The sequence below is a fragment of the Amphimedon queenslandica genome, unplaced genomic scaffold (genome assembly GCF_000090795.2).
Source record: "Amphimedon queenslandica unplaced genomic scaffold, v1.1 AMPQUscaffold_13471, whole genome shotgun sequence".
In the NCBI taxonomy this organism is placed as follows: domain Eukaryota; kingdom Metazoa; phylum Porifera; class Demospongiae; order Haplosclerida; family Niphatidae; genus Amphimedon; species Amphimedon queenslandica.
This window is the reverse complement of record NW_003546293.1, coordinates 224132-249751: the sequence shown is the minus strand read 5'-3', so window position 1 is coordinate 249751 and position 25620 is coordinate 224132. Positions and strand designations below refer to the sequence as shown.

The 25620-nt window shown below is 36.2% G+C and overlaps 10 protein-coding genes across 14 annotated transcripts in view; 3 read left to right on the top strand and 7 right to left on the bottom strand.

Annotated features, from left to right (window-relative positions):
- LOC109580928 (uncharacterized) overlaps positions 1-1884 on the bottom strand; it is a 9745-nt gene extending 7861 nt beyond the window's left edge. Inside the window, exon 1 of the mRNA XM_019994523.1 lies at positions 899-1884. Within this exon, the coding sequence (XP_019850082.1) occupies positions 944-1873 (930 nt within the window). The 5' untranslated portion in view covers positions 1874-1884 and the 3' untranslated portion in view covers positions 899-943. The remainder of the gene's footprint in view (positions 1-898) is intronic.
- The window catches only part of LOC109580926 (uncharacterized), an 11040-nt gene extending 6229 nt beyond the window's left edge, over positions 1-4811 (bottom strand). The window contains exons 1-3 of one of the 2 annotated variants that reach the window (XM_019994521.1): positions 4476-4811; positions 3530-4420; positions 3072-3475 (exon numbers count right to left, since the gene is read on the bottom strand). In XM_019994521.1, the coding sequence (XP_019850080.1) occupies positions 3219-3475; positions 3530-4420; positions 4476-4614 (1287 nt within the window). In that variant the 5' untranslated portion in view covers positions 4615-4811 and the 3' untranslated portion in view covers positions 3072-3218. Of the gene's footprint in view, positions 1-3071; positions 4421-4475 lie in introns of those variants that run through there. The other variant, XM_019994520.1, reaches the window with a different exon arrangement.
- The window catches only part of LOC100634891 (inactive peptidyl-prolyl cis-trans isomerase FKBP6-like), a 27520-nt gene extending 18852 nt beyond the window's left edge, over positions 1-8668 (top strand). The window contains exons 10-13 of the mRNA XM_011404529.2: positions 7806-7885; positions 7944-8034; positions 8226-8349; positions 8404-8668. Coding sequence (XP_011402831.2) covers positions 7806-7885; positions 7944-8034; positions 8226-8349; positions 8404-8469 — 361 coding nt within the window. The 3' untranslated portion in view covers positions 8470-8668. The remainder of the gene's footprint in view (positions 1-7805; positions 7886-7943; positions 8035-8225; positions 8350-8403) is intronic.
- Positions 5366-7565, bottom strand: LOC105312134 (uncharacterized). Its single transcript, XM_011404528.2, has 4 exons — positions 7283-7565; positions 6235-7025; positions 6063-6186; positions 5366-5606 (listed from the first exon to the last, which is right to left on the bottom strand). Exons 1-4 carry the CDS (start codon positions 7503-7505, stop codon positions 5419-5421), a joined length of 1326 nt encoding a protein of 441 aa, XP_011402830.1. The 5' UTR covers positions 7506-7565; the 3' UTR covers positions 5366-5418.
- Positions 8521-9799, bottom strand: LOC109580930 (uncharacterized). Of its 3 annotated transcripts, none has more exons than XR_002184443.1 (5): positions 9493-9799; positions 9261-9322; positions 9061-9199; positions 8900-9000; positions 8521-8832 (listed from the first exon to the last, which is right to left on the bottom strand). XR_002184443.1 is itself a non-coding variant. In XM_019994525.1 (5 exons), the coding sequence occupies exons 1-5, from the start codon at positions 9486-9488 to the stop codon at positions 8597-8599; spliced, it is 549 nt and encodes a 182-aa protein (XP_019850084.1). In that variant the 5' UTR covers positions 9489-9799; the 3' UTR covers positions 8521-8596. The 3 variants fall into 3 exon arrangements, 2 of the variants coding, with proteins under 2 accessions (XP_019850084.1, XP_019850083.1); XM_019994525.1 differs by having other exon boundaries at positions 9478-9799; XM_019994524.1 differs by having other exon boundaries at positions 9261-9443.
- A 44-nt stretch (positions 9800-9843) lies between these two features.
- Positions 9844-11976, top strand: LOC100634768 (Rieske domain-containing protein-like). The gene is made up of 3 exons (XM_003385179.3): positions 9844-10009; positions 10090-10124; positions 11532-11976. Exons 1-3 carry the CDS (start codon positions 9865-9867, stop codon positions 11883-11885), a joined length of 534 nt encoding a protein of 177 aa, XP_003385227.1. The 5' UTR covers positions 9844-9864; the 3' UTR covers positions 11886-11976.
- A 994-nt stretch (positions 11977-12970) lies between these two features.
- On the bottom strand, positions 12971-14869 carry LOC109580923 (uncharacterized). Its single transcript, XM_019994517.1, has 2 exons — positions 14610-14869; positions 12971-14476 (listed from the first exon to the last, which is right to left on the bottom strand). The coding sequence occupies exons 1-2, from the start codon at positions 14773-14775 to the stop codon at positions 13293-13295; spliced, it is 1350 nt and encodes a 449-aa protein (XP_019850076.1). The 5' UTR covers positions 14776-14869; the 3' UTR covers positions 12971-13292.
- A 1731-nt stretch (positions 14870-16600) lies between these two features.
- On the bottom strand, positions 16601-19961 carry LOC100634642 (phosphatidylserine decarboxylase proenzyme, mitochondrial-like). Of its 2 annotated transcripts, none has more exons than XM_003385178.3 (8): positions 19647-19961; positions 19389-19521; positions 19296-19341; positions 19114-19154; positions 18685-19062; positions 18370-18613; positions 18061-18221; positions 16601-16973 (listed from the first exon to the last, which is right to left on the bottom strand). In XM_003385178.3, exons 1-8 carry the CDS (start codon positions 19871-19873, stop codon positions 16758-16760), a joined length of 1446 nt encoding a protein of 481 aa, XP_003385226.2. In that variant the 5' UTR covers positions 19874-19961; the 3' UTR covers positions 16601-16757. The 2 variants fall into 2 exon arrangements, with proteins under 2 accessions (XP_003385226.2, XP_019850075.1); XM_019994516.1 differs by having other exon boundaries at positions 18685-19059.
- A 62-nt stretch (positions 19962-20023) lies between these two features.
- Positions 20024-22333, top strand: LOC109580924 (uncharacterized). The gene is made up of 8 exons (XM_019994518.1): positions 20024-20167; positions 20252-20323; positions 20371-20415; positions 20477-20535; positions 20588-20666; positions 20730-20858; positions 20998-21133; positions 21541-22333. The coding sequence occupies exons 1-8, from the start codon at positions 20072-20074 to the stop codon at positions 22041-22043; spliced, it is 1119 nt and encodes a 372-aa protein (XP_019850077.1). The 5' UTR covers positions 20024-20071; the 3' UTR covers positions 22044-22333.
- On the bottom strand, positions 22181-25599 carry LOC109580922 (uncharacterized). The gene is made up of 8 exons (XM_019994514.1): positions 25072-25599; positions 24883-25025; positions 24744-24803; positions 23694-24313; positions 23376-23565; positions 23198-23311; positions 22859-23109; positions 22181-22489 (listed from the first exon to the last, which is right to left on the bottom strand). Exons 1-8 carry the CDS (start codon positions 25577-25579, stop codon positions 22378-22380), a joined length of 1998 nt encoding a protein of 665 aa, XP_019850073.1. The 5' UTR covers positions 25580-25599; the 3' UTR covers positions 22181-22377.
- Between the last annotated feature and the right edge of the window lie 21 nt (positions 25600-25620).

The following is a 25620-nucleotide window of genomic DNA, read 5'->3' as shown; positions in this document are numbered from 1 at the left end:
ATAGTCAATGTAACTAGCAATGTAGGACCCAACCAAGAGTGTAATGGTGACACCATTTTTGTATGAATCAAGAACCTTATCACAAATACCATCGTCTGTTATCTGATAAATGTGGACCTTTAAAGACTCTTTTGCCGAATCCAGACCGTTCATGAAAGTGTCCCGAGTGTTATCCGGTGCTGTGTAACCATTGACCACTGTCACACCCTCAACGTCCGTCATATCGGTGACATAGGCACCAGTGACAGGGAACGGTCCCATGTCACTAGTGGGTATCACTCTATCGTAAGTAATGTATTTCTTATTGTTGGAACTGTAAGTTGTTGAGAGTTTTTAATCGTAGCCTGTGTCTCAGTCGGTCACTGTCAAATTGTTATTGCAGCAAATGACTTCTTTCCTACAGTATACTGCACTAGTTGTTGAGGAGGTTTGGTATCCTTAACATTAGCTTTTGGTAGCTGATAATCTAATGAATATATCATACATTAGTTTTAATAATAAATTACTTGTATGGTATATACCTGAGTAGTCATGAAGATCTGAGTACATTGCTTCTTCAGTACTAGTATGAGTCTTTACTACTGGTTGATAGGCTGTGTTTTGTGTTAGCTTCATTTCTTCATTGAAATCCTTAGCTTCACTTTGAAAGCTTGTTGACATTGTCTAGTTTTCCATCTCTTCACTAGCACTGCTTATGGTTATCTACAGCTCTTTATATAATTTCATTTTTGTATTTATAGTTGTTAATGAACAACAGCACATTTTGTTTTCATTATAAAAAGCGAGTCAAGGTATGTAGTTTATAATATCTGGCTCTTTAAAATGTTAGTTATGATTTTTTTTACAAAATAATAATTAATTACATGTCTCTACTAATGACAATGTTCTATAAAACTACCTACTAACAAAGACAATGCACTACTTATAATTATTAATTGTTCCTTTACTTGACATAAATCTCATACAATTGAACTGGGGTATCTTCATCTGCATATCCTGCATTCCCACACACCCTCAGTTCAATGTAATCAGTAATTGTAGCATTACCATAATCTCTGAAGAACCATGGAAGACCAGTACCAGTACAACAAGGAGCTTCTTTTGAAGGACAGTTATTCCCATCCCACAATGGATCAGCAGTGTAAATGGAGTTAGTACTAGGATGACTACCATTTCTACCTGACTCACAATAGTAGTTCTTTCCTACAAATGATGGAACTGTATTAGTTGCTCCAGTATTACAAGGACAGGTAGGACCTGTATTGACATCAGACCTTATTCCAGCTATATAAGACCAGACATGTTTACGAGGTGACCCACGTGTGATACTGACTCCATCAATATAAGGTTTATTAATATTGTTAGTGTTGACTCCATCAGTTCTTCCCTTTTGATATCCAACCACTTTACCACATATTTGACTATAACTGATACCATTTGTTTGGAATATGTTAGACCTACAACCAGCAGAATTACCCTCTCTCCTACAAACTCTAATGCCTCCAGTCATCAATTCCTCAAGTCCAGAAGGACAGTTCATAGTCATATCAAGATAAGCTATTCTTGTCCATCCTCCATCTTGTCCACACAGCTCTCCCATATTGCAGTATGTATTGTGACCATTAACATGATAGTAACCAGAAGGACTGTTGGGATGAGCTGCTTTAATAACTTTGCATGAAATAGTTTGAGTAGAGGATCCATTCTGTATCTCTAGTAATTCATTGACTATTAGTAGTACATCATTAACAGCAGCAGCAGTTGGTATACTGATATCTTTAATAAGACTAGTGTTCAGTAATTGAAGTAGTTCATCTGTAGACCTGTTGGTATTATTAGCATGTACCATAATTTGTTGAATTATGTTATTCATTGTGTTCTGTATTAGTGAGAAGTTACTGTTAACATTTTGCTCATTAATCTGTTCCTTTATATCCTCCACATTTTTCTGTATCAGTGACAGGTTACAGTTAATAGCAGTATTACCACTATTAGTGAGGCCAGCACTATTGCTGCTTGTATCACATGTGCATGTACTCATGAAGGTATCTTTTGATATTAAATTAAGCACAAGTATAGCTACCAATAGGAATATTATGATCACCAGTAGAATTATTATTGCAGCAAATGACTTCTTTCCTACAATATACTGCACTGGTTGTTGAGGAGGTTTGGTATCCTTAACATTAGCTTTTGGTAGCTGATAATCTAATGAATATATCATACATTAGTTTTAATAATAAATTACTTGTATGGTATATACCTGAGTAGTCCAGAAGATCTAAGTACATTGCTTCTTCAGTACTAGTATCAGTCTTTACTACTGGTTGATAGGCTGTGTTTTGTGTTAGGTTCATTTCTTCATTGAAATCCTTAGCTTCACTTTGAAAGCTTGTTGACATTGTCTTGTTTTCCATTTCTTTGTACAGTAGTGACCGAGAAAAAAAGTAAAGAGAGGTCTCACGTGAATCAACGGACAATTTTATCAATAAGTTAAAAACTTCTTAAAACTAAAGAAGCACTGACTTAAATACATCACAGAAACATCTTGCATAACATTGTATAACACTAGAAAGAAATCAACATTGCATACATCATATAACCTTACATAATGAATGAAAATAAGTACAGAAAATAATAATCAGGAAAATCATGATAATAATAATACAATAAGTGCCTAAAAAATAATTATAATTAAGCTTACATTAACATTATTAGTTACAACACTCTTCACTAGCACTGCTTATGGTTATCTAAAGCTCTATTTATTATATAATTTTATTTGTGTTTATATTGGCACTATTAATGAATAACAGCACATTTGTTTTCATTATAAATACCGTGTCAAAGTATTGTAGTTTGTGATATCTCTATAATAATATCCTTCAGGTTCCTTGTTGTGTTTATAATCTATGATATTCTTTGTGTAAATTATACGACAAACAAAGCTGAGTATTAATAATAGTATAATAATAAAAATAGCTGAAGTGTCCTATTTATTGTTAAATTTTTTGTTGTATAACTCACTCAAAGAATATTATGAATTATGATATCTCTACTTTCACTTTTCACTATTGTTTACACACTAATAACAAGATAGAATAGGTAATGATTATTTACTCTTGATAATAATTATTATGTGTTTTACTAATGACAATGTTCTATAAAACTAACTACTAACAAAGACAATGCACTACTTATAATTATTAATTGTTCCTTTACTTGACATAAATCTCATACAATTGAACTGGAGTATCTTCATTGCTCCATACCTCATTCCCACACACCCTCAGTTCAATGTAATCAGTAATGGTAGCATTACCATAATCTCTGAAGAACCATGGAAGACCAGTACCATTACAACAAGGAGCTTCATATGAAGGACAGTTATTTCCATCCCACAATGGATCAGCAATATAAATGGAGTTACCATTTGGATTACCATTTATACCTGACTCACAATAGTAGTGCTCTCCTACAAATGGTGGAACTGGATTAGTTGCTCCAGTATTGCAAGGACAGGATTTACTTGAATTGATATTTGACTGATGCCCAGCCATATAAGACCAGACATGTTGACGAGGTGACCCACGTGTGATACTGACTCCATCAAGATAAGCACTATCAATATTATTGTTGTTAGTTCGAACAGCATCAGTTGTTCCCTTTTGATATCCAACCACTTTACCACATATTTGACTATAACTGATACCATTTGTTTGGAATACATTAGACCTACAACCAGCAGAATTACCCTCTCTCCTACAAACTCTAATGCCTCCAGTCATCAATTTTTGAAGTCCAGAAGGACAGTTCATAGTCGTATCAAGATAAGCTATTCTTGTCCATCCTCCATCTTGTCCACACAGCTCTCCCATATTGCAGTACATATTGCGACTGTTAACATGATAGTAACCAGAAGGATTGTTGGGATGAGCTACTTTAATATCTTTACAAGAAACAGGTCGAATGGAATTAAACAAAAAGGACCCATTCTGTAGTTCATTGACTATTAGTAGTACATCATTAACAGCAGCAGCAGTTGGTATACTGATATCTTTAATAAGACTAGTGTTCAGTAATTGAAGTAGTTCATCTGTAGACCTGTTGGTATTATTAGCATGTACCATAATCTGTTGAATTATGCTATTCATTGTATCCTGTATCAGTGACAGGTTACTGTTAATAGCAGTATTACCACTATTAGTGAGGCCAGCACTATTACTGCTTGTATCACTTGTACATGTACTCATGAAGGTATCTTTTGATATTAAGTTAAGTACAAGTATAGCTACCAATAGGAATATTATGATCACCAGTAGAATTATTATTGCAGCAAATGACTTCTTTCCTACAGTATACTGCACTGGTTGTTGAGGAGGTTTGGTATCCTTAACATTAGCTTTTGGTAGCTGATGATCTAATGAATATATCATACATTAGTTTTAATAATAAATTACTTGTATGGTATATACCTGAGTAGTCATGAAGATCTGAGTACATTGCTTCTTCAGTACTAGTATCAGTCTTTACTACTGCTTCATAGGCTGTGTTTTGTGTTAGCTTCATTTCTTCATTGAAATCCTTAGCTTCACTTTGAAAGCTTTTTGACATTGTCTTGTTTTCTATCTTTTCGTAGTGACTGAGAAGGAAAGGTAAAGAGAGGTCTCACAAGAATCAACGAACTATTTTATCAATAAGTTAAAAACTTCTTAAAACTGAACAAGCACTCACTTAAATACATCACAGAAACATCTTGCATAACATTACATAACACTAGAAAGAAATCAACATATCATGCATCATATAACCTTACATAATGAATGAAAATAAGTACAGAAAATAATAATCATGAAAAATCATAATAATAATAATACAATAAGTGACTAGGAAAATAATTATAGTTAAGCTTACATTAACATTATCAGTTATAACACTCTTCTCTAGCACTGCTTATGGTTATCTAAAGCTCTATTTAATTTATTTGAGTTTATATTAGCACTGCAACATTATCTGTTATCTGCAATGTTTTTTTACAATATACATGACATTTTTAAAACTACAGACCAATGCTGTAATACATTGCTATTGAAAGTGCCTATAAATGTTTGGTGTATTAACAATTTATGTAACAAAGTTGAAAGTATTCATTAGGCATATGTTTACAGGTACTTATGTATGTGAATTGATCGTAAGCTAACAGATAACATGACTTCTAAGGCAATGCCACTTCCTTTTTGACTCACATACAATAACAGCTCTCCTCCATTTCATAATATTATGATGACCTATTACATATAAATGTATTTTATAAAGAATAATAATAGAAATAGAAATAGCAATGAATCTTAGATTAGCACTAATGTATTTGTACTATAGTGTCTACAGCTTTAGTCACTCAACAAAGAAAACTAGTTTTCAGCATTTCCCGGGCTTTGGTTCCCACGGAGTCCCAACGTTCCAATCATTAGTGAACACTTCCTCAAATATGGCAACAACCTTTGGGCTCTTCATTACTACCAACATGTCACGATTGACAGAACTCCTTGACTTAGCATAAGGAGGGAATGTACTTCCTTCAGGGAAATCACTTGGACTCCAATTACCTGAGGAGAGAGGGAAGGAGGGAGGGTGAGAGGGGGGAGAAAGGGAGAGAGGAGAAAGAGAGAGAGGGAGGGAGGGGGAGAAAGGGAGAGAGGAGACAGGGAGGTAGAGAGAGAGGAAAGACAGAGAGAAGACTCTATAAGGATACTCCTTGTGTGTATGTGTTATCAGATTGTTTACATGTAATACAGTATGAGTGAGATATAGTGTATCATTATTTAAACTGTCAAGTAGTGAGACATTGTAGTGCTGATTCCCTCGTTGAATTGATAATGATTTTCATTGATGCACTATATCAGCCACTGGTGGGTGTGTTAGGTGTAGCATTATTATAAGCTATTGCCAGATCAAGCATAAATGTACTGGCATACTTATTAGTGCTATTGCTAAGTATTAGTAACTCTGTGTATATGAATAATGTATGTAGATATGTGTGTATGTTAGTATGTGTGTTCTACCAGTGCTAAGGTGGACCGTAGTTTCATCAATAATCCAATACTTTTGATGAGAGAATTTGAATTTTGAATAAGACTTTTTTATGTGTCCCTTCAGACCACCTTTGTAGAGTTTACAATAACAATCCTAAAATAAAAATAAAATTTAAAATTATTAATTATAAATATTGCTCACCTGTGCCCTCTCATAGTCAATGTAACTAACAATGTAAGACCCAACCAAGAGTGTAACGTTGATGCCATTTTTGTATAAATCAAGAACCTTATCGCAAATACCATCGTCTGTTATCTGATAAATGTGGATCTTTAAAGACTCTTTTGCCGAATCCAGGCCATTCATGAAAGTGTCCCGAGCGTTATCCGGTGCTGTGTAACCATTGACCACTGTCACACCCTCAACGTCCGTCATATCGGTGACATAGGCACCGGTGACAGGGAACGGTCCCATGTCATTAGTGGGTATGACTCTATCATAAGTAATGTATTTCTTATTGTTCGAACTGTAAGTTGTTGATAGTTTATAATCGTAGCCTGTGTCCCAATCACTGTCGAAAACACGCTGATAGAAGTCAATTAAAGGACATTGACAGTCGGTTAGAATAACACCCGCTTCTCTGTTCTTTGTAAAAGAAGTCTGGCTAAAGTTAACCGAGGATATCAGGACTTTCTTTCCTTTGTCTATGATCATGAATTTAGCATGTTGGAACGTCGTCGTTTTGTAGTTCCTTATGGCGACACCATTGAGGTACATCCAGTCAACGGGTGTGGTCAGGTTGGAGCAGGTGGGTACGTCAAAATTATTTGTGAGGAAACGAATTTGGAGCTTTTTTTTGGAGGCGTGGAGTGCATTCATGAGAGTACCAAAGATTGGGAATGGCTCTGTTGCTTGTTCCTCTGGACTACAACCAATGCATTGACCGCCACATTCAGATTTGTACTTGGTACACTCGCCCCAACTTTTAAAATCTGCAAAAATTTAAAAAAAGGTTACGCCAAGATGCATTTTAAAACTTGTATTATTTATTGTTATGTTAGTATGTTTTGTTTAGGCTCAATAGTATATATATTTATCTTGATGTTTTTTATCATTTGTAATAACAAAAACGAGATAAAAGATCATTACACATTCCATTGGTTTTGTGACCTTCACGTGCAGCAGCAGTCACAACAAAGAAGCTACCATCTTGATTTTACTAATTTAATGTGTCCCCGCGCACTGTTACCTGGTTCCAGTAGATCTATGCTCTCCTCTGCTGCCTTGATCACTTCTACATAAGCCGTCACAGAATGATCAGGAGAAAAGAATGGAGTCACCGTGCACTCTGCGTTGCAATCTGTCGGGTCGAACTGAGCCTTGTAGGTAGCGTCTTGATAATCGTAGCAGGGACCGGAAGCACTGGCAGGATAAAGGGCAGCTACAAGAAGGAGACATAAAGACAACGGCATCTTGTCGTCTTCGAGGTTTTCTTTTCTTCTCGCTCCTGTTTTGGCGGGTTTGCGGTGGTTTGCATGCAGCCACGCCTTCAGCATGTATCCTGCACATGCAAAAGTACATGCAACCATTGTGCATGTGCTGTGCATTAAAAGTATAAATGTATTATTCATTTTTAATGTTAAAACATCAGTAAATTCTGACAGTACAAAAATGGAAATTATGGAATTGCTTATCACATTTTAAAGTCAAAATTAGAGGCTTTATTAGTATTGAAATAATTATATATTAGTTTTATTTTAATTTTCTTGCAGTAAAATTCGTGAATTTGAAGTGATGGAGAGAGGATTATACTCGCGTATGTTCCAATCAGATGCTAATGGAGCCTCTTCAGGTATTATCAGTAAATGACTCTTAGTACTATAGTCCTTTCTTTATGATATACCATACAGATCCTGAGACTGATTCATCATTGTATCAAGAAGGGGAGGAAGAATTAACTGTCTCTGAAGAAGTAAAAGCTGCACTTACAGAGAAATTAGAGTAAGGAAAACTATTATATACCACCTTAATTAACTAATGAGCACTATGCATAAAGACATGATTTCCATACACTAGGCATACAGCCCCTACAACAGCACAATTTTCTCTTAATTCATTTTATACAACATCCATGGCTTTATGGGAACCAGCCTTAGTAAGACTTTTATTATTGATGGTGTTTTTCCTTATAGGCAGTTCAATAATAATCATTCAATGTGTGAGTTAGTATTACCAATTGGTACCAGTCAAGAAGAGATTAAGTGCATTCAAGCCATTGCTCGTAACCTAGGGATGGACACTACACTAGGAAATGAAGTAAGACATTGTATATTACTAACTGCTACATTGCAACCACATGCTCTTTTATAGAGTTCCCAGTTTAGTATCAAAGTTGTGAAGCCCGACTTGCTCCCTCCAGAAGACTTGAATTTCTAAGGACCACACGTCACACTCTAAGCTTGGACAAAACTTATATATAATAAGCTCTAAGCTTGGACAAACATTATATAATCAATCAATTCTCTAATCAGCTCAAAAATCATTATCAAAAAAGTAAATTCATTTAATTCTTTTTCTTTTTACCACCAGACCGTTGTTGTGGGCTGGGTGGCTTGATTTGTGTTAATTTTGGAAACAGTGGTGTCATAGCAACGCGTCCCATTATGACCAATGGCATTACAGCATATGCCCCATAAGCAATAAAGAACAGAGTCACATCTTTTGCTGGATGTGGTCCATACAGCTGCTCATGAGCTACAATGATCATAGTGAGAAGAAGACCCCATCCCCACATTAATGCTACATAGAACAGGAAAGAGAGAGGGATAGAATAGTGTACTTATTTATTCATTATTAATCTACTTACCTGGAATCCTAATCCATTCCTTTTCAAATATGAAAGCATAAATAGCTGCTACATAGAAAGGACAATATATAAAAGGGCTAAAAGCAGCCATTACGCTATACCTAAAGTAACGATACATAATTAGCAGGTGTAATCAATTATTGTTATTAGTTTTAGCATACCAAGATGGATTAACTGCCAAGAGTGTATCGACATTTGAACACCACCATGCATAAGACTTCAACACTGGCGGAGGGGGCCACACCCCATAAACAATATCGTCTTCACTTTGTATTGAGCCGTAGAATGTTTGAATGTAATCTTGGAAGGGGAAGCAATATGTCAATATAATGGTTGTGTAATGTTGTTTAGGGTTGCTTACCTATTGTCAATCCAATAGCTAAGAATGAGCCCAGTATGATGACTATGACAAGATCCAGTGGTCTATACAATAGGGAAGCCATAACTAATTACAGAGAGGGGAGGAAATGGTGTGATGGATCTTGCTATCAAAACAAAGCTAGTGTCATGAATATACTGATGATATTAATAAGTCAGCTCGACTCTACCAAGGCCGGCAATAGATAAACCTTACTAACTCATGTATCATTCACTTTGCATAACTTGATTGTGCTTCATCAATATGACTATTAGACGGTAAATTTAATCAGGGTCAGGTCAAAGTGAAGAATTAATGACTATCATGGCTTCTTTAATGGAAGCTCAAGTGCATTACCTTCTTGTCATCATTCCCTGATTTATATAAGGAATTAAAAAACAAGGCAAAGATATCATTGTCCTAAAGTGGACTCAAACTTGTTTTCATATCATTTGGTGAGCTAAAGGTGCTTGCTTTACCCTAATAAAGAGAGACAGCAAAAGCACATGCCACCATCAAATAAGATCAAGTATAACTGGGATCACGTGATTCAGTTTAGTTTATAACTAGCCACACCTTAATTTCATTAGCAGCCACTCCCACGTAAATGGCAGCTCAGAGTGAGTATGTATTTGCAGGGAAATTAAGCGATTTGAAGTCCTCAAGAAAGCAAAGAGTGACTGTCTCGGACAGAGTATTGGCTTTATTTTATGCAAACGGGCAGGTCTACGCTTTGGATCATTTCTGCTATCGTAAGTTGACAGTAAACTGATTTATGCAAAAAAATTGAGATCAAAATTGTGAGTTATATGTATAATGACTTTTTTTATAGATACTGGAGGACCTTTGTCCCTTGGAGATATTGAAGTGAGTAGTACTTCTCAGAATCTATTTGTCAGATATGTTAAAAGTGTTGGTTTTATACTATTACTGTATTAGAAAATGTAATAAAAAATTGAGGTGATTTTGGAGCCAATTTTTGGGAAAAACCATGGGCTATAGCCTTGGGTATTTTTCAGAATTTTAGCATTTTCTTAAAATGACCGTAGCTTGAAAAATTGAAGTCGGAATCAGCTGAAACTTGCTACACAGCATAAGGACATCAATATGTATCAGAAAATGTAATAAAAATTTGGGGTGATTTTAGAGCCATTTTTTGGAAAAAACCATGGGCTATAGCCTTGGGTATTTTTCAGAATTGTAGCATTTTCTTAAAATGGCCGTAACTTGAAAAATTGAAGTCGGAATCAGTTCAAACTTGCTACACAGCATAAGGACATCAATATGTATCAGAAAATGTAATAAAAATTTGAGGTGATTTCGGAGCCATTTTTTGGAAAAAACCATGGGCTATAGCCTTGGGTATTTTTCAGAATTTTGCCGTTTTCTTAAAATGGCCGTAACTTGAAAAATTGAAGTCGGAATCAGTTCAAACTTGCTACACAGCATAAGGACATCAATATGTATCAGAAAATGTAATAAAAATTTGAGGTGATTTCGGAGCCATTTTTTGGAAAAAACCATGGGCTATAGCCTTGGGTATTTTTCAGAATTTTGACGTTTTCTTAAAATGGTCGCAACTTGAAAAATTGAAGTCAGAATCAGTTCAAAGTTGCTACACAGCATAAGGACATCAATATGTATCAGAAAATGTAATAAAAATTTGGGGTCATTTCGGAGCCATTTTTTGGAAAAAACCATGGGCTATAGCCTTGGGTATTTTTCAGAATTTTGACGTTTTCTTAAAATGGCCATAACTTGAAAAATTGAAGTTGGAATCAGCTCAAATTTTCTACACAGCATAAGGACATCAATGTGTATCAGAAAACGTGAGAAAAAATTAGGGTGATTTTGGAGCCATTTTTTAGAGAAAACCATGGGCATAGCCTTTGCTTTTTCAAAAATTAGCTCATTTTAAAATTAATGCTGATGACTTGAAAGATATTTGTTGGCATCAGTTACATAAGTACATGTATTATGCACCAGTTTTGATTCTTGATATCGTATTACCTAATATCATTGATGGTCATGAGTCCATGACATGACGCTAAGTATTATAAATTTAAAATATTGGCGTGATTTGTAGCGCATACTTCATAATTGTAATTTTATGACAACACGAAAACATCAATTACCTTATGAAGTGGCTATGCTACTATCCACATGTAGGAGGCTTGTAACTACACTCCTTAAATAACTCCCGATAATTACTCAAGTTCGTGTTTCAGTGAAAACAATTACATGTGGTTAATATGATTATATTTTCTTAAATAGGACTCACATGGTCGTATGTGTATCATCTGTCCATGGCACAAACACAGTATTACGCTAGACACTGGCGAGAGTCTTTATACCGCCATTGATCCTTTTAATCCTCGTAACATAAAACACAACTGCTCTAAAGGAGTGAAGCAGCGGACTCATTCCGTTAGAATCGAAGGAGATGACATTTTAGTGAAGCTGTCGGACGTGACGGAAAAGGTTTTCGAGTCTGATCGATATTTTACGGAAGAGTATAAGGTTTTCATGGAGAATGTCATCAAAGATCCCATTTTAGTCAAGAAGGATCCTTTAGGAGTCCCGCTACACTCTAACAGAACTGACTTGAAAGGTTTCAAAAACAAGTAGATTAATAGAAATTAGTCATTAACTTGTTATTGCTCTTGAAGATTATATTTTAAATTCATTCTTAGTTCCTTTATTATTATTATTAGTATTATTATGAAGAAAGACAAAGCGCATTACAACCCAACACAACACACGGGCATACACAATGAAATGCACGAAGGACAAAACAAGAAATAAGAGAAAACAAAACACAAAAAGGCAAAAGACAAAACAAAGGACTGGCCATCCAAAACAGATGGGATTATTTGTATTTGGGGGGGGGGGGACAAAGTTAGGACAGGATGAGAAATGAAAAAATAGGAATAAAATTAAGTAATAATAATTATATTATTGTTATTATTATTATTGTGTTTTGTTTTATGTGTGAACCCAGTATATGTACATCCAGTTACAAATTGATCATCAATAGTTCTGCTTCTGTTTCATTCATGTAGCTATGACATCATGGTTGATGATGACACGTAGTACACTCAAGATCACATGCTTCCCATAATAACCAAGTCTTTGTGTGTGTCCTCCAAAACAGGATATGTGGTTAAAGCTTACTATGTTGTAATTCAGACTAAAGGATGAACTGCATTTCAAGGATTTTCTTGATAATTCAAGGGAAATGACCTAGTAAGGATGGAACATTCACCTTAGGGAAGACAAACAATCCTTTAGTAAACAGGATTGGCCAGTGTTACTGAATTTGGATGACTATTGATGAAACATCAAGCGTGACTGTTGGGCTTATAATAACACTGCGTAATAGGTCCTGTACATGTAGTGGACATTTTCACTGCATCATATCACCTTATGTGATTATGGTATACATGTATGCATTGCCATCCATGAGTGAGAAAGACATCTCGTCTGATATTTGTATTTGGTTTAATTCCTTTAATAACAATTGCTACAAACATTGTGCTCCTCTCTGCCAAGGCTACACGGAGTCATCAAATTAATGTTTCATTATGAAGCGTAATTGCGAAGCTAATTGTCAAGCGTGTCTTTGGCTAACGGGATTACACAGGCTCCGTCTTGAATGGAGACAAGAGGGTTTTGTTATTACATAGCAGCTATTAGCCAGCCTTTGCAAGCCATTGAAGCATTTCAAAAACATTTTATAATACATATTACATATATAAAGATAATTAAAAACGAATTAAATTTTATTTGAAGTATTATTATTATTACGTATGGAGGACAGAGAAACATGTTTTTAATGTTAATACAAGCTAGTACGTGAAGTGTATGTACAATTGTACATGGACTTGAGTTGGCTAGGGCTGTCAAAAGTGATTAATTGCGTTTATAAATCCTGTTTTGTCAACAGAATCACTGCTGGGTTTAGTGTGTGTCTGCCAATACTCGGTTATATTTGCATTCTTAAGTAGTGATGTGATGTGTGTTTCTTTGTGATGATTATGAAACTGGTGACTGCGGCGATACTGATATTTCTTTTTCTAAATCCTCCGAGATGACTATGTCGTTGAAAACCATCCCGATGGGTCTTCTCTGTCTGTTCGGAGAGTTTTTGTGAGGCATTGTTGATGTTCTTTTTCGTATAAAGCTGTTTCGTGAGTCGGAGCTATATGTGTACCTGTTTGGTTGAGGGGACTCCTCCTTTGGTGGTATTATCGCAACACTCAGTCTAGCTGGACTCGGAGAATGCTCTGAGACCTTCATCGTTTGACTTTGTAACTTCATAAGTTTCTTACGTCTTGGCGGAGGTACAGGGCGAGTGTAATCGACCTCCTCGTAGAGGCCTAGTGGATTATTTGTCGGTGGTGCTGGTGTCTTTTCGAGTTTTTCGTCGTCTTCAGAGAGTTCTATCGAAGTTTGTTTGACCACTAGATCTGGTAGGCTGTGACCTATTCTATCATTGTGGAGGACATTGTAGTACTCGTGGACTTTAGACTCTTTTCTCATTGGTCTCCTGTGTGATACTGGGGTCATTGTCACATACATGTTGTCCTCTAGTAGATGAGGAGAGGAGATTGACTCTCTGATGGAATCTGTGGCTGCCATGAAGACATAGAGCTCTGATTCTGTACTGCCATCCATGGCTGTCTTCTTTCCTTCTTTCTTCTCTTCTTCTTCTTTCTGCTTAGCTGTAGCTTTTACTTGCTTGTTTATAGGCAAAGGGGCAGCACTTTCACTGGACAGTAAGGAATTGCTTGATATATTCTTCTCCCTTTGTAAACAAGCAGTTTCCTGTGTTTCTGGCCCACTCTCTCTCACTTTCTGTATTGCTGTACTCCCAGGCATCTCTGGCAGTCTTTCATGTCCATTGAACACTGAAGAAGATGTACTGGACATTGAAGGACTTAGGCTTTGAACAGACTGCACGCTATGGAGTGACTGTGCACTATACCTGCTAACTGACGAAGCTCTGTTGTTTGTTATTATAATTTGACTTGTGATCCTGTCCTCAAGATGACTTGATGACTTGGAGCGATCCCTATAGCTGACAGGACTCTTGATATCTCCATCACTCATGTCTAGAGATCTCTTGATGAGCGTTCCACTATACGGTGCTGGTTTTTCGGGTTTTTCTCTGATAGAAGACGTGGAGGTTGGCGGTGATTTTTTCATTCTGGCATCGACTATAAAAAATATTATTTTTATAAAGCTAGCAGCAATTTATAAACAGTTTGAGTATAATCAGTTTCAATAGTAGTGTCATATGTATATTTTATAAAGAATACCAAGCCATGCATGCCCCCATCCATTCTGTACCTTTCATGTCAGTAATCTCTTGATATACTGGCTCACTAGCCACTTGGTTTTCACTGGGGCCTGTTTCAGCAGTGCTGCAATTAGGAGGACATTCTGCTGCTGTCTTGTATCTTGAATAAGGTCTGTTCAGCCTCTTAGCAAACTTGTAGAGTATGGTGGAGTCCATTATGAAGAAATACTAGCACTTTCTCTGACAATTTACAGACGCTTCAACTGCCTGTAGCTTTATAGCATGCTAAAGGAAGTGGTATAATCCTGATCAGAACTGTTTGGCTTCTTAAGGTGGCTGGATGCCAGGTGTATTGATGTATTAAGCACTAACAGAATTACACATATATATAGCATATAATTGAACATGCATAGCATAGTGTAGTAACTATGACATTTTGACTGTAACAAGTGTCAGTGACCTTTCTCCTGTCTCCCCAAGACTCCCTTACATCACGTAATGGACAAGTTATGCAGAGGAGTCACATTGGCAGGTGTATACTATCTCTTGTATTTAAAACAACAAAGTGACTCGTGGAATGTTCACTACTACAGGAGAATGCATTCGAGCTTACAAGTTAGCATAGAAATTTGTTTTCTTACAAACATGCATTGAGTCTATTGTCTTAAGAATATATGGATAAAATATGTCATGCAAATTAAGTTTAACTTCATGATTGAGTAGGGCATATGAAGTTTAAGTGTAGTAGTTTAAGAAATGTGTTTCTTACTATTGGATGATGTTTACTAGCTGGTCTTTGTGTAGGCTCCATGTCAGTATAATAAAGTAAATGGTGGGTGAACATCCGTGGGTCACACAAAAAGAATATAATAGTGCTTCCCACTTACACACACTAGCACCTAATGTATTTAACAGCTTGTGGAGGCGTCCCTAACAAGCTGGTGTTTTCATGTGAATGGTTGCTCATAGTATGGATGCCTTATAAGATCCACAGTGTCCATACACTCTAGCTATAAATGGGAGGATGATTTAATAGACCTGTCACTGGCAGTAACTACCTAAAATAGTCATTTAATTTGAAGTTGTTGAATGCAGTTTTTGTTATAGCTTCACAAGGAAGTGCTAGCATTAATTGCATATAATTATATAAGCCATGCTGCCAGCAAATAGTAGGAATCATTATTGCTAGTATTATGTCTGGTATAATGATTGTTAGGGTGGGTGACAAATCTGGGGCTAAAATTTTTGTAATTCAAACTAAATGCTCTGGATGCCGTAACTGCTGTTTTATTAAGAGAAATTTTTTATAAAAAAACAATCATGTTTACTTGTTATGACCAACCCCTGTTCTGTAAGGGGTTTTGGCCACATTTTATCAAATTTGAAAAGAAGAGAATTCTTTATTTTTATAATTTTATCGGATGCATATACATGTACTTATATCATGTAGGAAGTTTGAATTGATTCGAATTAAAATTGAATTTTTATGAATTTTTTAAAGCTGCTCAAAATCAGGCCAAAGTGCCGGTACCATAACATAGTTTCGAACCAAATTTTGCAACAAGAGAATTCTCTATTTTTATTGTTTTATCTGATACATATATGTCTACTTATGTTGTGTAGGAAGTTTGAACTAATCCCGACCAAGTTTGAATTTTTTTATGATTTTTTAAAGTTGCTCCGAAATTGGGTCCAAGTCCCTGTTTTGTACCTTATACAGGGTACAGTTCAAGGCACTTGGCCAAATTTGAAAAGGAGAGAATTTTTTTATTTTTATAATTTTATTTTATACGAATACACGTGCTTATGTTGTGTAGAAAGTTTGAATTAATTCTGATCAAAATTGAATTTTTTATGAATTCAAAATTTATGATCCTGGCCAAATTTCATCCAAAAAAATGCCGAGCCATTTTTATTTACTAATACAAAATGCATGTTTTTATACTATGCATGAAGTTTGAGCACAATTGGATGTTTTTAGAAAATTTTAAACTTGCTCCAAAAGTTTGCCAATTGCCAATTCATTCTTTCTTTAGTTGTATAAATTGAATAATTAGCTAATCGCAATATTGATCTGTGCTTTAATTAAAGGTGTAGACTAAAGTGATTGATGTATACACATGCACACACACACACACACACATGCAATAACGAATGACACAATAATAACTCATACTAATTGCAATTATGATAAGTTATTAAATGGTTCCTATAGACTCTCCATATTTTACAGAATCTCCCGGTTTAATGTTAAACTGGAAGCTAGAAGGAGCTTCGAATATTAGGACAACAGTGGAGCCGATGTTGAAGCCCCCAATGTGATCTCCTCTGACCAGCTGGTCTCCTACTTTACCCAGGTGCTTGTCTGTGTATGTATTAAACTTGTAGTGTCCTTTAACGTTTGTCTTTAATTCCTAAAAAGATGAAATAAAGATAAATAGATTAATTATGATCTGACGGACGTGACTGTGCAATGTTAAATACATGCTCCACAATTCTCTCAAGTTTATACACATATCATAATAGGCTGTAGTCAATGCTTTTTCCCAAAAAATAGCTTCAAAACATCTCCAATTTTAAATATATATTTTGATATCTAATGCTATTTATGCTAACATTTGTACAATTGACTATACCTATGATGATAGATACCTGTGGTAACTATGAGTGGTAACTATGAGTGGTATATTATGAAAATCTTGGATGTAAGTGTCATTGGTCTATTAGGCACACATACCATACTATAGTACACATACAAGTAGATGAAAGAATATTTGTACTGTGAGAAAGTGATGGAGTGTAACTGCTCTCTACTCTAATTGTAAATTATCATTTTTTAAAAATTAGAACAATCACTACGTTATACTGTTGCCATGACGATTCTAATGGAATGGATATGACACCACACACAGCACTGCTAATGAAATTTCTTAAACTATCAATATTATAATAATAATCTTGAAGTCAGAAAGATACTACATGTATATAGAATCATTGGTTTTCTTGTCACTACTCATTATGTCCTTTTCATCCCTATCCCTACTCCCTCCCCCTCTCTCCCTTATCCTCTCTTCTCTTTGATGCTATCAATAGTTTTTATAAACCCTAGAACCAATCAAATAAAGGACTTGATTTATTCCTTAAATAATTATTATTCCTTTAAAAATTGAATGACACTTCATATGTCAGTAGAGTAACATCCTCCACTACTGCCAAGCATAAAAGACATTATTATGTTCATTATAATTATTTTGACATGCATTTCAATGTCATTTATCATACCCAGGGTTCTGCCTATAAAAAAATTAGAGGTGGTTGGAGACTAATATTGTTCCTTTTAAATTTATGTACACCATACTAGTAGACTACAATATCATGCTTTATGTATGGTTATTAGTATTAATTGGATGGTTGGTCTAAGTGATGAACTGGTTGGAAAATTTGTTGAGGTGGTTGTCCCGACCACCCCCGACCACCATAGGCAGAACCATGCATACCTACCTCATATTTATCAATGTATATTGATCCAACATTAAGAGCGCCTACTGCAGTGAGAGAGAAGTATCCGTGCTCCCATTGACCCGATAACAAAACCCTCTCATTCAACGCTAGCAGCCCAGGCATGTGCTTAACTGCCCACGGGGACACTGTCACTAGCTCCCCTAGAGAAAAGTGGGAGAGTGAAGTGGAGTAAAAATTGAATTTGTGAGTGCTGTGATCTTTATAGTGACATAATAAATTTTTAGGTCAAAACATGAAAGTATTAACATAGGAATGAGGACCTTTTTCCTCTATGGAATGTTTCCATACCTGGAAAGTGTCTATACAAGTGAAGCCTCCAATCAGCAGGAGAATGAAAGTGATGATAATCGCCAGGCGAGAGGTACAGAACTGCAGTGTGTAGTACCATCCCGTTAGATCGGCCATATCTCGGTAATACACCTCTACCAAGGAACGCTTTTAAGGAGTACTGGACACCTTTGACCTGCTCAATTGTATTGTAATCGTCAGTGAGTGTACCAACATACATTACTTTACCATCAACTGGTGACACCTAAGAGAGAGAGAGAGAGAGAGAGAGTATATATTTAATGGGAATATCATGGAGCATTTAAATATACTTACAAGTCCAGAGGACATATTGATAGGTCTAAGACCAGGTTTTAGTCTTCTCTTAAAAAGACTCCGAAAGTTCTTATAACTGGAAAGAGACTCATTCTCTGCCTCGTGTAGCTTGACATCGAACAACCAAACAAACAATGACCATAAAAGAATCCTCAAGAAGTAAGGAAAGTTCAATCTTGCTGTGTAGCCATTCACTCTAGATAAAGTCCTCAATGGTAGAAGGCGAAACAGGAGAAGTTGCCATGTCACTTTTTGTGGTGATGCTAGACATATTTGCTCATTGAGTGTCCTTTGGAGGTGCAAGAAGATGATAAAGATAGACGTGATGATTGCTAAGATTAACGCTTTCCTGAGACAAATTAAAACATCCGGCTGCTTCTAAGTAAAAGAAACAATTAATCATTATTTATTGGAAATTTTTGTACAAACCTGTCTAGTTACAGCTGACACTACAAAAACATTTTTACTTTCTAAATAAAATAAAACTCATAATAATTAGTTATAAACAATCAATCTTGTTTATATTTTTGATGCCATTACTACCATTATTACTATTGCCAAGACTAATTATCTACTCTTGCTATTGCTTATTAGCATTTTTGGCTACTCACCTCTTGTTTTGCTGGAGACAGCAGGATTTGACACCTTTACTTCATCCTATTAGCACATTATAGCACAATGATAACAATGATCCGTCTCCTTACCACCCACGCTTGATTATCATTGACCTTGGTACTGTTCCTACAGCAAGTGCTGCTGCCATTGGCATTGTGGAGAGGAGAGAATGAATTTGATTGAGGAGGAAAAAAGAATGCAACAGCTTCTCCTGTTAAACTCCTAAAGAAAATTGTAAAAAGCATTGTAGACCTGTTGTAGTAATGATATTCACAAGTGACTTTAATGATTAAAGGTCACGCGCCACTAGCGCACAAATCATGCATAGATCACGCAAGTGAGCTTACCCTGAGTACTTTCTAAGTGTATTTTCATAAAAACCTCCTTCATCCATCATCCAGGCTAGACCGCTTTGCTTATTAAATGCAAACATGCAGCCTGCAACTAGCAAAAGCACTGATAATTTCATAATAAATTGTTCATTTTGCTCATTTATATTATTAATGGTTCGCCTATAGCTGGTATAGGCTCTCCTAGGCAGGGAATAAGAGAGGTGGCGTCTGAGAGTCCTCATAAGTGATAGCGGCAGAGAAGAGACGAATAGCAACCTCCAGTAATGAACCTGACGGGTCAGGGACCGAAATAATGTCAGGTTACCATTTTTATACACCAGAATCAAGGTCACGTGAGAAAATCACCCGACAAGGACGTGACGTCACGCACAGTTAATGATGACGCCATTGTTTTGGGTGTGGCTCAATAATTGGAAAAGATGATGAAGGATTTTTCTTCTTTATTATTTTTGTTTGCTATTTTATTTTCTTGCTCTTCTCTTTTGGACGGATCTCAGATATGTGACAATGGAGAGGTATGGCTGTAGAGTCTAGCAATGCCTCATTACTCTAAATGCTCCTTCTCTCTGTCTTTCTCCATCAACTTTTCTTCAACTTAGTACAAAATAGAGGAAGACATTTCTGGTGAAGATGGTAGCTGCAAAGATCAAAATAGACTCATAATCAAAGAAGTATGTCACTTTTTACTTTAATAAAATCGAATTATTGTCTTGTTTAGTATCTCAAGCCTGCTGGCCTCAACTTCTGTACTGAACACACAGAGGTATGTATCCATTCTTAAACCGCACCCAGTTCACCACACCCATTTATTTTGTACTATATAGGATGGCGGAACTAAATGCATGAGTGAAGAGCTTCATTACTCAGCCACGCCTCCTTTAAGGTGAGTATTCAACGCCCACTTACGTAATTAGTTTTTTTAATACTATCAACAGTGGCGACTATAGACCTCTGGCACCTAAATATGGCGAATATAGTTATCTACCTCCACAAAGATGGCTGCATGTTTTAAAGGTACTTTTTGAAAGAAACGACTTCTCTCTTTCATTTTATTTCACTTCTCTCCCTCCCACTTAGTATGGTGCTGTTGTACTGTTGTATCACCCTTGTGCCCCCATGGATCAAGTTATTGCAATGAAGGACATACTTTCTGGTTGTATGAGGAAGCACATCATTACACCATATCCGCATTTATCAGAAGAAAAGGTAAGAGAAGTAGGAAGGAAGAGAGATAAGGAGAGAAAGATAAAGATAAAAATGTCTGAATGTTATTACAGCAAAAGAGAAGAGGATTTGATTATCTCTAACCTCCCTCTCTCCCTCTCCCTCCCCCCCTCTCTCTCAGCCTCTAGCACTAGTTACATTGGGTTGTATGTACAACATGTCGTGGGTGGACAAGGCCCCAGTTGAGGAATGGATCACAGCTCACGCTCTTAAAGCATCAGAATCAGTAGTCACTCAAGATGGAGAATATGATTCGGGTACTTTAATATACATTTGATTTTCAGTGCAAAGAAAGAGCATGAAATTTAATATAGACCCTTACTGTCCCTCAGTTGAAAATTGAAATCATGAATTGAATCATGAACAAGGAGATGTGTTAACATCATTATAAATTAGAATAGTCTGTATTCAACAGAGCAAGAGTAAATAGAGTCCTTCCTGGTATTATTTGTTCATGGTACAAGTTCATTTATCCACTTCCCAGAGCCCAACAGTGTGACCTTGTACACACTCAGTGTGTTGGTGATTTGAACACTGTTCCTTGCAGCTGCTGCTGTTATTGTGATTAGACATAGCATAGCCACAATAAACTATTACCGTTATTTTATTTGATAATTGTTGGCCACAAAATAATAAATAAACCATTATTTTAATTATTTTTTAGGTTTGGTACAACCAGCAGATATAGTCAGTGACGTTGCAGATAGCATCGTTTGTCCGTCTTCCATTTCCACGGTGACCATTGAACCGCCTGACTTGACCACGCCCACAACAATCCACAACACATCGGACGATCCAATCGACATCAGTCCTGACTACACCCAGTTAACCACGCCCACAAACTGCTCAAACGACTGTCCCGCAGTTACGAACCACATCACAGTAGTGTATTTCATAGAGCATCACATCCTCTTGTTCACACTATTCATTATCTCCTTGGTTCTATTTATACTCTTACTATCAATATGGATATGTTACTTGAGGCGAAACAGCTCCATGAGAGAGAGGAGGAGGAGGGTTACTCCTGGAAAGTATAAGCCGATGAATAGCTTCTTTCCTAAACCCGGTGGAGTAATGGCCATTGCCATACCAGAGATGGGACTCCCTAAAGCAATGCCTTCAGAAAGAGAGAAACTGATAGTGGAGTCGGATGAAGATGAGCTCTAATGAATAATGGAGGATTTTCTTTTATCACTAATGGTTGTCCTTATGAAAGCATGATCATCTAAAGTTGTATAATTATTATAATATGTTGCATGATTCTACTCTTGAAAAGAATAACTTATAGCATTTCTTACAATGTGTATTGTGTGTTGGTACCAATGATTTGAAGTTAATTTTTTATGTACACGTTTATGTAGTGACCATTCAAAATTATTATTATTATCACCTAAATCCCCTGCAATGAAACTTTAATAAATATTTTTCTTTTTGTTGATAAGAATTGATGTGAATTGTAGCAATAATGATGTACAGTAAATATGCTGTCACTGTATGTTCATTATGGTATGTGGAATTCACTGTCAAACAGTTGATGAACATAAGTGTCTAGGGCACTATCAACTTCACCGATCACTTCTGTGAGCATTTCTTCCATCAGTTCATCACAGATACTACAAAATTAATAATAAAGAAAGTGCATCATTCTATGAAGTGGGTTTTCATCAGAAAAACATATTGGGGCCTTTATACCAGGTATAATTATATTAAAAATTTGGTTGCCTGATCAATTTACATGAATAAAAAATTATAGCGGCTTACATGTGTATGTACATGCACTTGTGTTTCACTGAAAATGGCTAGGAGAGAATTTTTCATTTTATTAAATTTTCTTTATCTTATGAGCTGATTCCAATCAAAATTGGATTTAAAGTTGCTCAAAAGTAGGAAAAAGACCCTGTACTATTTATTATACTACAGGGTCTTTGAGAGAATCCTCCATTTTTATTAACATTATATACCTGTCCTTGTATTGCCCTTACCTGTCCACCATACTCCATGGATTAAAATCTCCTTCAGTATCTATCCCTGTAGTCTTCAGGTAATTCTTGTATAACTCCTGATATCTCAGTATACTATCGACAGTCTCAGCTGATAAAGGAGCTAAGGTCTTACTAGAGTCAAAACCTGACGATGATAAAGGAGGAGGAGAAGGAGAGGTTTCTCGAGAAGAGGTAAGGGGATCATCATAAGATACAGACTGCCATCTTCTTTGTATTTCAGTCTTTTCTTTCTAAGAGATCAACAAATCAATTTATTTTCTTAACTTAAGAGTAGGTTTTTTAGACAAAAAAGCTTTTCAGAACATGCACGTTTCTCACTTCAATTTCGTCAAGTCTCTCCATCATTTTTCTCACGGCAGTTCTATCCAAAAACCCTTTGCCTTCATCTCCACTCACTTGTACTGTACTCTCATCTTTGCTAAAGCACGTAGACTATAAATAATAATAATAAATTTAAAAAAATACATGTAAATGTACAATTATTTAAATTGTTTACTTTTTCATTTATTTCTGGTGTCATTTGTGTCCCTCTGTCTTCTCTCTTCTCAGTCAATGGCGGAGGAGGTTTTTGCTCCTTCATCTCCTTCACTCTCTCTTCCAGCTCCGATAACTTGCCCAAGGTCTCTTTTTGGGTCGAGTCAAGTTGACGAACGCTCTCCGTTAGTTTAGCATTGTACCACATGTGTCTGAGAAAAATAACTTGGAATTATTTTACAATAATAAAATTCTAATAATAACTCTAAAAGTACATGTACCTAGTTATAAATAATGCATGCTTGAGGGTAATAAAGTACCGGTACTAATAGTTCTCTACCTTGTTACTTCTTTCTCGAAATGGCTACGACTAACATTCTCCACATTCTCAGTTCTATCACTAGCAGGAGGAGGAGGAGGAGGAGGAGCAGAGAGTGACAATGGCTCATCACGTCTTTCTTTTAAAGCAACTTTATTTTCTCTCTTCTTTGTAAAAGATGGACTAACTCCATTTGTACGATTAAACGTTTTCTTTTCTTCTACTTTCGACTTCGGGCCATGGCCATGGCCACCTTGTGTATAATTTCTTTTCAAAATAACACTCTTTGGTTTAAAGCCAAGTCTTTGCTTCATATTCCTTTTCTTTCCTGAAGGTTTTGCGACTGTCGAAAGATCATGCGATTTAAGTGAAGCGATCTTTCTCTCCTCGGCGACAGAAGCAGACTTAACTACAGCGAAATGATCGACAAGTGATTCCCTTAGGCCCTTTATACCCTCCAGTAGCTCAGTGTCTTCAAAACCATCGTCAGACTGAGACGAGATCCTTGCAAGGAGTTCTAGTAGCGATATAAGTTGATGAGTTACTTTAGGGTCTGTTCCATTAGAGGCTGTATTAGTGAGAGAGTGAAGGGTTCTTAGAGCTGTCCTGTGAGCACCTGCTAATTGTTGGACAGCATGAGACTATTGGGGGAGGAACAAGAGAGGAGGAAATGAAATAGTAATAGTAGAAGATTTTTGACCTGCAATTTTAAAATTCGTAAAAAATCCAATTTTGATCGGAATCAGTTCAAACTTTCTACACAACATAAGTACATGTATATGTATCAGAAAAAGTTATAAAAATGGAGAATTCTCTCCTTTTCATTTTTGGTGAAATTTGGCTCGAGACCATGTACTACAGTACAGGGACTTTGACCTGATTTTGGAACAACTTTAAAAATTCATAAAAAATCCAATTTTGATTGGAATCAGTTCAAACTTTCTAAACAACATAAAAACATGTATATGTATCAGAAAAAAATATAAAAAAGAAGAATTCTCTCCTAGCAATTTTTTGAAAAAATACCTGTACTGCATACTGTACAGGATCTTTGAGCGAAGTCATACTCACCTTTTTAACAAAATCAGCCCCTTCTTTCACCTTGCTCATTGCCCTCTCAGCTTCTTTAATCTATAAATATAAAATATAAACAAAAACCAACAACAACAACAACAACAACAATAATGATACACTATACATGTATATTGACCTTCTGTTTCAATTGATAAAGTAGTCTAATATTCCTAATATGCTGCTCCTCTGTCCGACGTTCTATAATCTTTCTCTCCTTGTTCATCTCTCCAACCCACTCTAGTCTACCGCTGCCACCAATGGAATCTGATTTCAATACAACTACCAGAAAAAGAAGTTAATTTTAGAAAATTATTTATTTATTTACCTGTCTCGTGGGCTGGGCGTGGCAACGAGAGACGATAGCAGTGTAACTGCTGAGTCAGCTCGTCTCTTAACTGCTTGGCTTCTTCACACGGGCCTCCTTCCGTCATTGCTATGGTAACATGTTTGACTCCTCCCCTTTTAAATTTTGATTTCTGATGATTGGCGAGATTAGATTTGGCGAGATTGGATTTAGTAGCATCCTGTGTGGGTGGACATTTCGGAGGTGGTACAGGTGCTGAACGTACATTATTAAAAACTATTGGTTCTTTTGAGAGTAGTGTTGCATTCTTCATTAATAGTGCTGTTTGTAATTCTCTTCTAGCTAAACGGGAGGCCAACTCCATTCTTGCTTGAAGAGACAGCGATAAAGGAGGAGGAGCAACAGGAGCAGGAGGAGATAGTTTATGGAGGATCACTGGAGCTGGTCTCAGTTTGAACCGCGTGGACATGTTGGCTGGATCAGGGGGAACGCTCAAATTGAATCTCAACTGTTCCTCCAACGCCGCCATTTTGTTTTCTAATAAACGCCCATTTTGGTGGGTGTGTGTGC